Source organism: Corvus moneduloides, chromosome 1 (genome assembly GCF_009650955.1).
Source record: "Corvus moneduloides isolate bCorMon1 chromosome 1, bCorMon1.pri, whole genome shotgun sequence".
Lineage (NCBI taxonomy): Eukaryota > Metazoa > Chordata > Aves > Passeriformes > Corvidae > Corvus > Corvus moneduloides.
Window position 1 is genome coordinate 89,418,776 of NC_045476.1, and position 13,553 is coordinate 89,432,328.

Here is a 13,553-nt window from a genome sequence, read left to right on the forward strand (position 1 = left end):
GCACTGGCAGTCCACGGTTGTTCTGATCGCTTCCATCAGGAACGGATTCTTACTTGGCACAGCCCCAGAGCAAGGACCACGTTCCAGCCCAGGGAGCTGCTTTGCTCCCTCAGCTGGAGCAAAGAGCTGAACAAGGCGGGTCTGCCAATGGTCCCTGTGGGTTTACAATGCTATGGCTAGAGCAGAAACAATCCCACCCCGACTTCTGAAACACATCCCTCTCCATTAAGACGGTAGATGGATAGTCCTTTCCTCCCCCCTTTCTCCCTCTTTTCTTCCCTTCCGAAGGTCACCTTCAGCGGGGAAGCAGTGTGCCCCCAGGTCCAGAGCCATGGGGACGGGGCGGAGCGTCACGCTTGGCCCCGTAGCGCCTGGCAGCCCCCTCCGGCTGCTGGCGCAGGCTGAGCCCGGCGGCTGCGGCGAGGGGAGCGCGGCAGTCGCGGCTGGCTGGCTGTCCTGCGCTGCTGGAGAAGGTGAGAGGCTTAGTACAGGCGGGAAAGGAGAGTGGGAAGGGAAGTTGCAGCGGTGGCAGGATGAAAGACACTGGACAGGCATATAAAAGGGCACCCACCCCTCTCAATCTGGTTTTGGAGGCTTGAGAGTGGTGTGCCGGCACAATGCGGAGCGCGCCCATTTCCCACAGCGGGCTGATGGAGAGCTCGTTGGTGGCTTTGCCCTGGGAGGCTGCTTTGCGTCCACTCGTGTCCGGCCGCATGGTGCTGCCGTACTGGCGGGTTGGCTGGGAGAAAGGGGTGATGTGGCTTGGTCCCAGTGGGATTGCTGCCGGTTTCTGTCCGAGGAGGCTGCTGTGCAGAGGTTGTGGTGTGCTGCGTGCTGTGGAGAGGCTTACGGGGCTCTCCGGGGAGGCTGCTGAGTGTCTCTGCCCCAGAACAGCAATACACAGTTCTGCAACCGGGACAGTCATGCCATGCTCGGCAGCGAGATTAAGCACTAGCCTGCTGACGAGTTTTAGAAAGAAGTTCATAAATCTACCAGTAATAAGGCCAGAAGCAAACATTGCGATAATCTGTTCTTATCCCTTGTCGTATTAAACGTGGTTTGCACCAGAGTGGACCTTTTAGGAAAAAAAGTGCCATTCTTGAGCCAAAAGTTAGGGGGATGGAAGGATATCCTTCCATATTGTTTGATGAGACTTTTAGGGGCAAATATCCTTCTTCACAAAATCTGCACCACAACAGAGGTCTGAAGTGGCCTCACTTCAGCGTCTTCTGTTGGTTTTATTATAATGCTTCTACCCAATTGGGAGAGCCCTTTTTAGTGAAATTCCAGTACTTGGGAAGGTACATACAGGTGATGAGTAACTTCTTCACTATCTGTTTGATAAGCTATAAAGACAGCTCCCCTGGAAGTTTCCCCTGTAATTTTCAACCCTGTTGTCATTGTCATGACTTTCTCTGGTCCTTTTTCTGTCAAACTGGGGACGCCAATGCTAGCTTGCTGAACTGTGGGCTCACCAGTATCATTAAAAAGATAGAAAACATCCAGTATCTGGTTCTGTTGATCTATCACCTGCCCTCCAGAAGAGTTCAGGAAATTTACCCAGGCTTTCTTCACATCAATATATTTTTAACATTTCAAGAAACATCGGTATATTTTTAACTTTTCAAGAAACATTTGTATTCAAGAAGAATACAAAGCAGAGCAAACTGAGAAAATTAATTTATTATAAAAATACAAATTCCACTGGTGTGTGATATTCTCAATTGTAGAGAAGAAGCTGTTAACAGGTGGCCAGCTCTTCAGAAATACAGCTTCCCTAACTCAGCTGATTTTCAGAGATTAAATTTCAGACTGCCTCACGGCATCTGTATGTAGGAACCTCTGCAGAAACTGGAGTTCACTGTAAGAGGCACATCGCCTCAGAACAGATCTCTTCTTTTGTTACAATCATCTCAGCCTACGTGAAGCTGAACAGCTGTCTCTTTTTTGTTTACAGTGAAGCTTACCTTCTTAATTTAGCATCTGGAAAATGCTAGTTTGCCTCTCACTGCTGATGTTTTCTGTGTCTAATTATTTTTGGGCATTCTCTTCAGCAAAGTGAATGCAAAAGTGGAATCTGCAACATCAGTAACCCTTGTACTGTTATGCTCTTAGACTTGTGTCTGTATCAGTAAGATGTGTATCTCTATCACTGCAGATTATTCCTACTGCCATTCTGTATCATCCAATGTATTAAAGCCTGCAAGGGAAGTGAGGCTATACCAGATCTACATTTCTGGATTTACATAGTGCCCATTAAGCAGCATGAAGAATCTAGATGTGTCTGATTAATATTACTTTTTTTTCCTGTCACCTATCTAATGCCAGACTAAAATCATGACTTCTTTGGTCCTTTGAAACACTTTTTTATGTGTGTATGTGCATGCACTAGTTTTGTGAAGCAATGCATTGTCTACCCAAACCTTTTTTGTGCCATTTGCAAAAATTTTCTGGATGATTTCAGTGTTTTTGTCTAGATCATTGACAAAGGTAAAAGTATTATAACAGAGTCAGGATTTAAAAAAAAATAATTGTTTAAGGTAAGAACACCAATAAAATATGATATTTTCCACTATATACTGGGCTTTCAGAAATTAATTAAAAATGTGTGGCTTCTTGGTTTAGACCAATGCCAGGATGAATTTGTACAGATAACTTCCAGGAAACGACCAGAGAATGGGACATTTCTAGCAGGTGCTATATGAACCAATACCAGCATGAGAACTGCTTCAAACCAACAGTTTAGAGGATGGTGGGAAGTGCCTGCAGGTGGGGTCCTTACACAGCCCCTAAGCAGAAGTTTTATAACAACAGAATGAAGTGATCTGAATTACTTGGTACACTAAATCCATTTGAGCAAAATGTGCTTTACTAAACATGGTGCAAAAATATTCAGGTAAAAACCAGGTAGGCAGCACCCGTAAATGGACAGGAAGAGGAAGTGAATTTTTCCCCCAACATTCCCCAGTAACTGGGAAAAACTCTGAACTCATAATGGAAATATAAAGTAGTACAGCCTGTGTGTTGTTCCCACAAAAGGAGATCTTGAGGCCACAGAATGAGGCAGAGGGGAATTCTAGCTGAGTGTGTGACAGGAGACATTCTCCCCAAGACAGTCAGGGTTTTAACATGGGGGATGGGAGGAGAAAAATGATGAGGCTTTAGAACAGGGCCATGAAGCAGATCTGAGAGCTGGACAATCGGGCTGGACAATCTGAGAGCTTGGTTTGACAATTAGACAGAAGGTTATTTGAAGGCATTGAACCAATAAGAAGACTGAGGGGTGTCTTGATCAGAGAGCATAGAGATGCTTATTCTCAATTCAAAATGTGACCACATCTGTTTTTCAGCTAACTGGTGCAGGCACTACAGAAGCACAGTGTGACAGGTGCTTTGTGAAGCCTAAGTAAAGCATTGGTTAAATGCATAGCCTGAGCTTCAGTCTGATAGTTTTAGTCAACGTAATTAACTGCAAATGTGTTCTCATAGCCTGTGGTCATACCTCTGACCACAGTGCATATAAACCCTCCAAGAGTCCCAAGAAATTTAACAGATATTAAAAACCTATTTTCTCTATCTGAGGAACTTCATGGGCAGGTTAGGTAAATTCAGATTAGGGTATCATATAAATGTGTAACAGCAAGAATTTTTACACTGGCATTTATAATTGACCAATTGTCATTGGATCAAGCCTGAATGACTTTTTGTAAGAGATGTCCCAGATGCTATTTGTCATTTGGTTTGTATTAAGGTTCTGCAGAAGGTCAGACAAGAAAGTGGACTCCACATGCCATATGCTCAAGGCCATTTTTAATAGAGTATCTTTGATATGAGAAGAGGCTGAAACAGCTGAAACTCTTCAGCTTGCAAAAGAGAAGGCTCAGAGGGGACCTAATTGGTGTATATAAATATCTTCTGAGAGGGAATGAAGAAAAGGGAGCCAGACTCTTCCAAGCAGTGATCATTGGTGGGAATCTCCATCTGTGGAGATATTGAAGACCTGGCTGAACACCTTCCTAGACAAGATGCTTCAATTGCTGTTGCTTGAGCAGGGGAATTGGATTAGATGATCTCAAGAGGTCCCATCCAACCTAAACACCTCTGTGTTTTTGTCATCATGGCACTGTCTCTGTTGTACAGAGATCACACTGTCTTTGGCTTTTGACATGTATGAAGTGCTTTTCTGCACTAAATACATTAATCATTTTGGTTGAAGAACCAGAATAACATTACCTGGACTAGGACATTGTATCTCCATAGGCTAGATCCCCCTCAGCTTCTCAGGTGGTTCAGAAGTATCCTGTGATGGTGTAAAGGATGTGAGCTTTTTGCTGCTGTAATTAGAGATTCTTTTGAGGAATTACAGTTTCTCACAAGTCAGCAGGCTGGAAATAAGACCTCTAGCAGGGGTGAAGCACAGAAAGAATAGTGGAAGAAAGAACAGTTTTGAATAGGACTCTGCCTGCTGCCTTCAATACAGCACAGCCAAATGGTGAATGCATCCTGGTCAGGGCCCTGGAGACCTTCTCCTCAGTGCTTGTCAATCTGCACAGGGAAAATGACACTTTAGAAGGTATCAGAAGTAGTGCAGATCACCCAGGCACACTTTACTCAGCAGTGACCCAGATTGGATCCTCACTTACCTTCCTAGCTAGTCGCAGTGGCATCTCAAAGAAAGACCTGACAATGCCGGCTATTTTCTCAAGTATGGACTTTGTCTTGCAATTAATGACTTCAAGGGCAGCAAGGGCCAAAGTCTGCAAACTGTTCTGGAGTGACTGCAGCTGAGGCTTCCTTCATAACGAGCCCTGATCAGACCCACAGGTCACAGGCCCTCAAGAAACTTTACCCATATCCTCTTGATGATCTGTTCTACCAAGCTGGCTCATTCACTTTAGTGCTCTCCTCTGAGCCTGCACCATTTTCCCTCCCATGCTACTGGGGCCACAGATGGAAGTATGGATCTATTCCAGCTATATTGCAGTTCACTTGAACTGTGGAGTGGAAGAATACAAGAGTTTTTGGGATTTGGGTGGTTTTGGGTTTTTTTATTGCAAAAGCTTATGGACTGAAATGTTTTGACTCCCTGAAGTGAACTGAGAACCAAGGATATACAGAAAAACATATCCTCCCACTCACAAAAACAAGTGTTTGCATAGTAAATAGGAGAGAAGTAATGCACCTAATGAAATGGATGAATCATGTTATAAATAATGGAATACAAATAAAACATTAATTAATATCTATCTAAAAAGTACATAACTATTGAATAATACGTAGAGTTGATGCAACAGGAAGATTCTAACCTTTGGGCTAAATAGCAGTAACAAGTGGCCAGCGTACAATGGAAGAAATTTTACCTGACTCACATTTGAGATTTTCAGCTATCTAAGAAGACTCTGAACCATTTTCTGACAAGAACTTGTATATGACCATGAATTTGATATAGAAGAAACACTGCCTCACAGAAAAGCTATTTTGATATTTTTTTCCACAAATACTCATATAATGTGTTCTTCAAATGACAAGTGGACATCTCTCCTATTGTTCCACTCCACTATTTAATGTGGCTTTAGCTTATCTAATATCTATGCCTTTCCCAGGTCTATTACATTTTAGGTGTTTTCTCTATATTCAACTTAAATTTTTCTCTCTATAACACCTAAATGTGGAAGCACCAGTTTGGAAATATTTTGGCAGGGTGGGTCCATTTGTGGGTTCTGAGATGCCCTTGCTGTCTGGAATTTCACAAGCCCTGTTGGCTGGGGAGCAAACAGGAGGACATCAAAGCAAAATCTCTAAAATACTTCCCAGACACTCTTTCCCAGAGTTCTCCCCAGCCTTCCATTTATTCCCTCCCATGCAAACATTTGTTCATTGTTGTACTCCCTACTGACTGTACTAAATTTGACTTCTGTTGACTCTCACAGCAAGCCAAAGCCTTTACAGAAAAGTAGGGCCATTTACTTGGCACTTCTGAATTGGATAAAATTTAGAAATGCAGTCTAGGAGAGAAAGAAGGGAAGAGAAGGAGAACCTTCCCACAAATAGTCCCAGGATCCTGTACAAATCCAGCCCTTTTGTAGATTTCCCAGGTTTAAATAATTCTTTTTTCCAAATTTCTTTATTTTGAAGAATGACTGGATTTAGCAGCAGTGGAGTTCCTTTGCAGAAGAGAAATGCGGACATACCGGAAAAAATCCAGTCTGTGAAGACAGCTAAGATATTGGAATATCTCTCATAGGAGGAGAGGCTAAGAGAGCTAAGACTTGATTAGCCTCAAGAAGAGAAGGCTTCTGATCAATGCATATGAATACCTGCAAAAACACACAGCCAGGCGTATCACAGCATCAGATGATACCGAGTGACAGAACAAGAGGCAGTGGGCCTGAAACACAACTTCTATTTAAGCATAAGTAAAATCTTTTTTACCACAGAGGTGATTGAACACTGGAACTGGTTACCCATAGCAGCTGTGGAGTCTCCATCCTTGTAGATATTTAAAACTGGGCTGGGCACAGGACAACGTGCTCTAGCTAACCCTCCTCTGAGCAGGAGGTTGCAGTAAGTGGTCTCCAAAAGTACCTTCTGGCCTTGACCATCATGTGACCTTGCTCCAAAACCAGGAGGGACTCCCAGGCCCAAGGTGCCTTGTTCAGAGCACAAGGAGGTAGACAGGCAGAGAGTGCTGACACAGAGGCCTTAAAATGCTGCATTGTAACTCTCTTGGGAAAGTGAAAATACACTTCTCTGAAATAGGTCTGACGCAGCCGGCTACAGCTCAAAATGCCATTGATGTTCTAGCTTACTTCCTGTATAAGGCTGCACAGATGAGTGACTTTTGGTCAAAAAATGTCATCAGGCATGTGAGGTACTGAGCTCCCTTTGCCTTCCTCAGGGCACTCTGCCTTTTTTTCATGTGCTAGCTGTGCCTCTGCCTAAGGGACAGGTCTGTCTCAGCTGCTACCTCAAGGACTTTCTTCTATAAGCAGTAGAGGTGGGATTCTGAGCAGAGAGACAAGGTCCTGCTGCAGTAAGCTAAGGTGGGTGGCTGGGTCATGCTTGAAAATCTGGGATTCTGCTAATGTTTTGCCTGTTGTCTAATATTGGGCAAAAGGATTAGAGGACTGAAGGAGGCTCCCTTCAATACAGAAACCTTTTCTACGAGGAAGGGCTTTGCCCAGAGATGTTCTGTATAAAAGTGCAAGTTCAACTCAAGCACAGCAGCAGGAGTGCTCAGGCTCCAAGTGGCAGAAATATGCCCTGCCATGGCATGGTTGTGCCGCATGTCCGATTGGCTTTCCCTGTGCATGCTCTGTTGTTCCTGACTCCGGCGGTGGTGTTTCTGCAGCACTCAGTGATGGCCGAGAGCTCAGCTGTGACTGCAGCAGCAGTGGGGAGAGCAGCACCTACCAAGCTAGAGGAGCTCCTGGAGATCACTGCTCAGAGCCTGGTGCGCGCTGAGGTGGCTGAGCACTATGAGGTTATTCGGGAGCTGGGCAGGGGCAAGTATGGCCACGTGATGCTGGTGACCCACAGGCAGAGAGGTAAGGCACTAACTGCGCCCTGTGAACTATTGTGCCTTGTCTCCTCTCCACTCACCGAGGCACAGGGCATGGGGAGGGCTGGTGGCACCTCGTGGCCAGGAACCAGGCATGGCTGGGAGGATTCCCAGGGAGACCAACAGGATGGGGACCTCCCCAGCCAGGAACCATCCCATTACATGCAGCCAGGGAGCAGGTGATGCCAGGGGACAGCCCAGAACATCTGGCAAGATTATAGTGATGAGACAGGAGCAAGGTCAGGCTGGGAAGTTAATCCACAAGTCAGGATCAAGAGAGTTCACAGATAGGCACCAGCACAGATGTGATATAGATGGAAACAGCAGTCCCACCCCAGGGCTCAGTCAGGGAGTGGAGCCCCAAGCCTGGGCTGAAGTGGTGCCCTGAGGCCCATGGACAGAGGGTGTGAATGAATGAATGAAGGGTGGGCCATATGAGTGCCCTGACACTGCTCTTCCCCAGCAGTCCCAGCTCAGACTGATGGGCCCACATTCCTGAATGTCCCTACTCTGCCCAGGGCTCTTGCGTGTGCCCAGGGCTCCAAAGTTATACCAGTGGCATTGCCTGTTCCCAGACGTGGTGTCCACAGGGTATACCCTCACAAACTTTGGACTAGAGACCTCCCTGTGGCTGTGACTGCCCAGATCTGTGGCTGCTCTGTCCTGCCTTGGTGTGAGTGACTTTCAGAGGAGTCTAACCCACTCTTCCCATCCCCAGGGACTCCTATGGCTCTCAAGCTGCTACCCAAAGCCAGTACAAAGCTGCACACCTTCCTGTATGAATATTGTGTAGCACTGTCCCTAGCCACCCACCCTGCCATCATCAGCATGTTTGGAATTGCCATCGAGTCCAGCCAATACTATGGTTTCCTCTACGAACCAGCGCTGCACAAAGACCTCATCTCTATCATCAAACCCCGCGTGAGTGTTGCTACAAGGCCATGGGGACTGGGGCTGTAGCTGGGCCAAAGGCCCCTCTGAAGGCTGGCTGGGTCAGAGGGAGGGAGGTGAAGGCAATGGGCTGTGGGTCCATCTAGGGTCTGCAGCACTGAAGGAGCCGTGGGCTTGCAAGGCAAGAAACGCGAAGGTCTTTCCCAGTGCAGAGCATTCTGGTGAGAGGCCGGCTGGCAGGGCTGCCGAGGTGCCCCGGGTGCCATCCCGCCCGTCTCTCTCCCTGCGCAGGACGGGATCCCTGAGCCGGCCGCAAAGCAGTGTGCCAAGCAGCTGGTGAGCGCGCTGGAGTTCATCCACAGCCGGGGGCTGGTGTACCGCGACATCAAGCCTGAGAACGTGCTGCTCTTCGACCCCGACTGCCGCCTCGTCAAACTCACTGACTTCGGGCTCACGCGGCCCAAGGGTACCAAGCTCAAGCTGGTGGCCGGTGTAATCCCCTACACTGCCCCCGAGCTGAGCAACACTGCTGATGCCCAGGGGGTGCCCATCGACACCAGCATGGATGCCTGGGCCTTCGGGGTGCTGCTTTTCTGCCTGCTGACCGGCTACTTCCCCTGGGAGCAGAGCCTGCCAGAGGACCCTTTCTTTGAGGACTTCATGCAGTGGCAGGAGACAGGCCTAGAAAAGGACGTGCCCCGGCACTGGAGGCGCCTGACAGCCGAGGCTGCCGGGATGCTGCGGAGCCTGCTGGCTCTGGATCCCGCCAAGCGTGGCCCCGTCAGCGGGGTGCTGCGCTACGTCGACTGCCCTTGGCGGCTGGAGGATGGGCGCGGTGAGGAGGCTGCTGTGAAGTCCTAGAGCCTGCTCCCCATGGCAGGAGGGAAGGAGGGTCTCACCCTGCACGGGGCTTCAGGGTTTGGGGCACTGTGGTGGCCTGGCCGTGAAGAGGCTATGGTGACACAGAGAGCAACTTCTCTGCAGCACTGTCCCTGCTGCCACAGAGTCAAGCTCTTTCCCCAGCTGATGGTCCTCATCCCATGACTCAGTGCTGCCCAGCGCCACCTCTTTGTGTTTCCATGGAGTTTGAAACACAGCTTGGAGCCTCCTTTCTCTTGGAAATGACTGTCTGTATGTGAAGCATCTACTTGTCTCCTAGCCACAGGAACTCCAGGGAGTTATTTAGGCTGCAGCAGCACCTGCCTTGTCTCAAAATAGAGCAAAATACGCACTTTTGTGTTTCTCTGTGTGGCTCTTTTTCCCTCATAATAAATGCCTGGCGGGACCCACCTGCTGTCAGAGAGCAGGGAGCATGTCAGAACTTGCAGCCATCTCAGGACAAGCTGTCCAAGGCAGGGGCCATCTCTGAATGCTGCCTAGGCCTACACCAGGACCCTTGGAGGGTGGCTTTGGGCTGGTGGAGTGGAGGGGCTGGGGAGACCCTAGCATGTGGCTGGGGAATGATTATGGAGTTGAGGTTATCTCATGCCAGCCCAAGCACATGTCTTCCCTTGTATTGCCTTCAGGTCCTAAGACAATGTCCTTCATGCTCTTTTGGAGGCCTGGTTACACCTCTAGAAGACCTTCCTTCTCCCCTTTCCTATCACTTCTTTAGCCTGTTCTTAGACACACACTTCTCCTAATCCTCAATATCCTCCTAGGTGCACATTTTAATCCTGAAAAAGCGTAGCAAAGAGAGAATTAGGGATTAGTAGCCCTTCTTACTTTTCTACCTCTTTCCAATCCCCAGGATTATGGTGTTGGTAATAATCCCTTCCTCCATTTAACCTGGTCTTTTGCTGGAAACATTCGCAACTCATTTTCCACCCTCAGGGGCTTCCTAACTTCTAAAAATGCAGTGTTCCAGCACTATACTGTCTAGCATCTCATTTTTTTTTTCATCTCAGACTCTTTCCTGCACACACTCTTTCTTCTATGCTTCCCCGACCTCCAGCTCTTTTTTTCCAGCTTCTTCTCACCCACTGGCATTTTATCACTACTTAACTACTCTACTAACATTACCCATCACCTGGTAAACACCTTTTGCTCACTCCTCTCTCAGCAACATTACTTCTGTACTACTATTTTGTGCTGTTCCTGCTCCTTACATCACCTATGCCTTGTGTCTTCCTTCCAGCTCCCCAGCATACCTTACCAAATAGCATTATGCTCACACTGTCCAAGGTACAGTTTTCTTCTGCTTACTTCCATCTCTTAGAATCTTTCCTTACTTGAAGTCATAATAAATGCTGCTCAATTCCAGCCTGCTGATATTTGGCTTTAACTGCTCTTTAATCACTGTAAGAATAGCAGAGGAATGTTAAGGTGCCAACACAGTTCCTGTATTTAAAGTGAAGAAGCCTTAAGACCAATGGATCTAAAGGCCAGGGAGCTGGCAACTATCCAGTGAAAAATAATGGAAAATTTATTACAGATGCTTGTTAATAGAGAATTACAGAAGAGGAATGTGGCTTTTTGGAATGAGATATTCAATTTTATTATAAAGTTGTGTTTGATAAGGTAAATTCATAGCATTATGGTACAGAGTATTTGTAAGGCATGAGCTATTGATAAAAAGAGAATTATGGTATGTTGTAGTGATTCAGAAGATGCACTATGCAAAGTCCATAAAATATAGAGCAAGTGGATTGAGAACTTTCAATGAAGAGAAGAAATAATTGTCTGCTTGGAATGCTCTTTGGTTATTTTGTTTGGTTTCTGAAGGGATCAGTTGTTAAATGAAAACTGATTAATATTTCCAGCCATGATTTTAAAGAAAATACAAAGCCACTGCAGGTAAAACCCCATAGATGACACAAACATGAATAGGGTGGTAGCAAGAGGAACAGGCCACTCAAAGCCTGGATCTGGATAACTTGGTAAGTTGAGTATATTCAAACAAAATACATTTTCTTACCAGCAGGAGAAACATAATCAGGTAGGAGCACATAGGAATAAAAGTCATCCTTACAAAAAGACCCCTAAAAACTTACTGAGTCACAGAGGATACACTAGATTACATGAGTTCTTATTGTGCTGTCCTGTTAAAAAGGCAAATGGGCTCCTTGCATGGCTAAAGAGGTGCAGAGAGTAGGGGTGGTCAAATCTTCAGCAAAAAGATCTAACAAGATTCCTGCTGGCCTAAATATGAGTGTGGAAAGTAGGAGTGAGTGATCAGTATTTGATGCCTCATGGGAAAATCCTGGGTATGGCATCACATTTACAGGCAAGCTGGAAAACTGGAGGCAGCTCAGAAGAGAACCATGGTGGGACTGTGGTTTAAGGCTGTAAGAAAGCCTTAAAGAAAGCAATGAGCTAAACTATTTAAAATAGGATGACTGGATAGTGATTTGATTATGGTATAGAATACTGAGAAGAAAATACCACCTACTAATGACCTATTTCAATTTGAGAATGATCCAAGAGCAACCATGAGAGGTTGAAGCCAAACACTCCAGTAGTGAGGTTCTTGCCTACTGAAAGAAACCATCATATGAGCAGAAGCTGAGAGAATGGGGAAAGTTCAGCCTGGACAGGAGAAGAGTCAGGGTGGATCTTATACCTCTTCAGACTTCCAGGCACGAGTATAAATTGTGAGAGGGAAGGCATTTAAACATGACAAAAATGGCTTTATGTTGATGGTGGCCAAGCTTTGTAACACTGGTTATGTGTCTATGGCTTCGGAGATACTCAAACGATGATTGGACAAGACTCTGGCAAACTTTATCTAGCTGTCTCTTTTTTGGGAAGGACATTGGTGTAGGCAATCTTCATACATCCTGTCTGGTATCAACCATGCTGTGATTCCGCAACATTTTTTTATTTTGAAGGCACTCTGTGTTGTAGCTAAGGATGTTTAGGGCTCCCAAATGTCTCTCTTTTGGAATTGCTCAGCATGGTCTCAGCAAAGCTCGGCAATAAATGCAAAACTAGCTTGACAAGAAAGGGTTAGCAAGATTTTAGGGTTTATTCCAAACTAAAGTGAACCTGAACTGATGGAATGCTGACATATTTGGGGAAACAGATCAAGCTGCCCAATGCCATCAGGACCCAGGCTGTTTTTTTTGCAGGAGCCAATTATGTCAATGTGGATCAGGGATTCGGTGCTGTCTGACAAAGATGATGTGGCAGAGGCTAATTGCAGTGAGAAGAGGCAGTGACCAGGATTGTTTCTCTGTCTCCTTTGTCACAGAGCCTTGAGACTTTGGTAGAAGGGGTTTCTGCTCCCAGAAGGTTGTGTGATGCAGAGTGAAGTGATGAAATCAGCACTGTGACTGCATCATGCATGTGATGGTGGTGGAGACCGGGCTGCAATGAAGCAAGCACAGGTTTGAGCACAGTGGCAAAAAGCCCTGCCTTGAGCCAAGTCCCCAGCCTGGGCTCCTTTTCTCAGTAGCTTGTTCATAACTGCAGCTGGATTTCTTAAATCAATGAATAAACAGACCTGGCAAAGACTATCCCCAGGAGGTCTGGAAAAGGATCTGGTTGCCTCCATCACCCCCAGAGCAGCTGTTGGGAGAGGCTGAATGGAACGGAGCTGTGTGCAAACATGCCGGCCCTTTGCACGTGCAGCCTCTGGCTGCAGGAGGGCTGGCCAGGTGCCCAGCACCATAAAGGGCAACATTTCAGCTAATGTAGGCACGAGGGATAGGGTGGATCTGGTGTCATCCCCAAAGGGGCATCAGGTGGCTCTTAAGGGGAGGGAAAAATGAGGTACTTCATTCTTCTCTGGGATGGAATGAAGAGATAAAGTGGGTAATTCAATTCAACCGAGCTCACCACACTATGTGAGTTCTGGCTGCAGGTCCAAGAAGTGTGAATCCAGGCCCTGGTGCCTGCAGCACACTGCAGGAACAGACTGGGAGCATGGATCCCATGGCTTTTGGCGGGCTGTATGGTCTATATTTCTGGATCCCCTTGTGCACCTCACTACGGATTCTGCTTCCACTTCTGCACTGTCAGTCCACATGGCTCCTCAATAGTTACACTCAGCAGCAGCCTGGGGAATGTGGTGCAGATCAGAGACTGTAGGGTGTAGAGAAAGTATGGGCCAGCACTTCGGTACTGCAGGGGGAAGGGCGATGGGTTGAGCCTGGATCTG

The 13,553-nt window shown here is 46.7% G+C and overlaps 1 protein-coding gene across 1 annotated transcript; it reads left to right on the forward strand.

Moving 5' to 3' along the window:
- The first annotated feature begins 237 nt into the window (after positions 1 to 237).
- LOC116448065 (serine/threonine-protein kinase SBK2-like) lies at positions 238 to 10,111 on the forward strand. The gene is given in 6 exon segments (XM_032118058.1): positions 238 to 252; positions 254 to 379; positions 381 to 473; positions 7,352 to 7,547; positions 8,280 to 8,482; positions 8,744 to 10,111. Coding segments are annotated over 6 exon segments (1,203 nt in total). The 3' UTR covers positions 9,314 to 10,111.
- Positions 10,112 to 13,553: the final 3,442 nt, after the last annotated feature.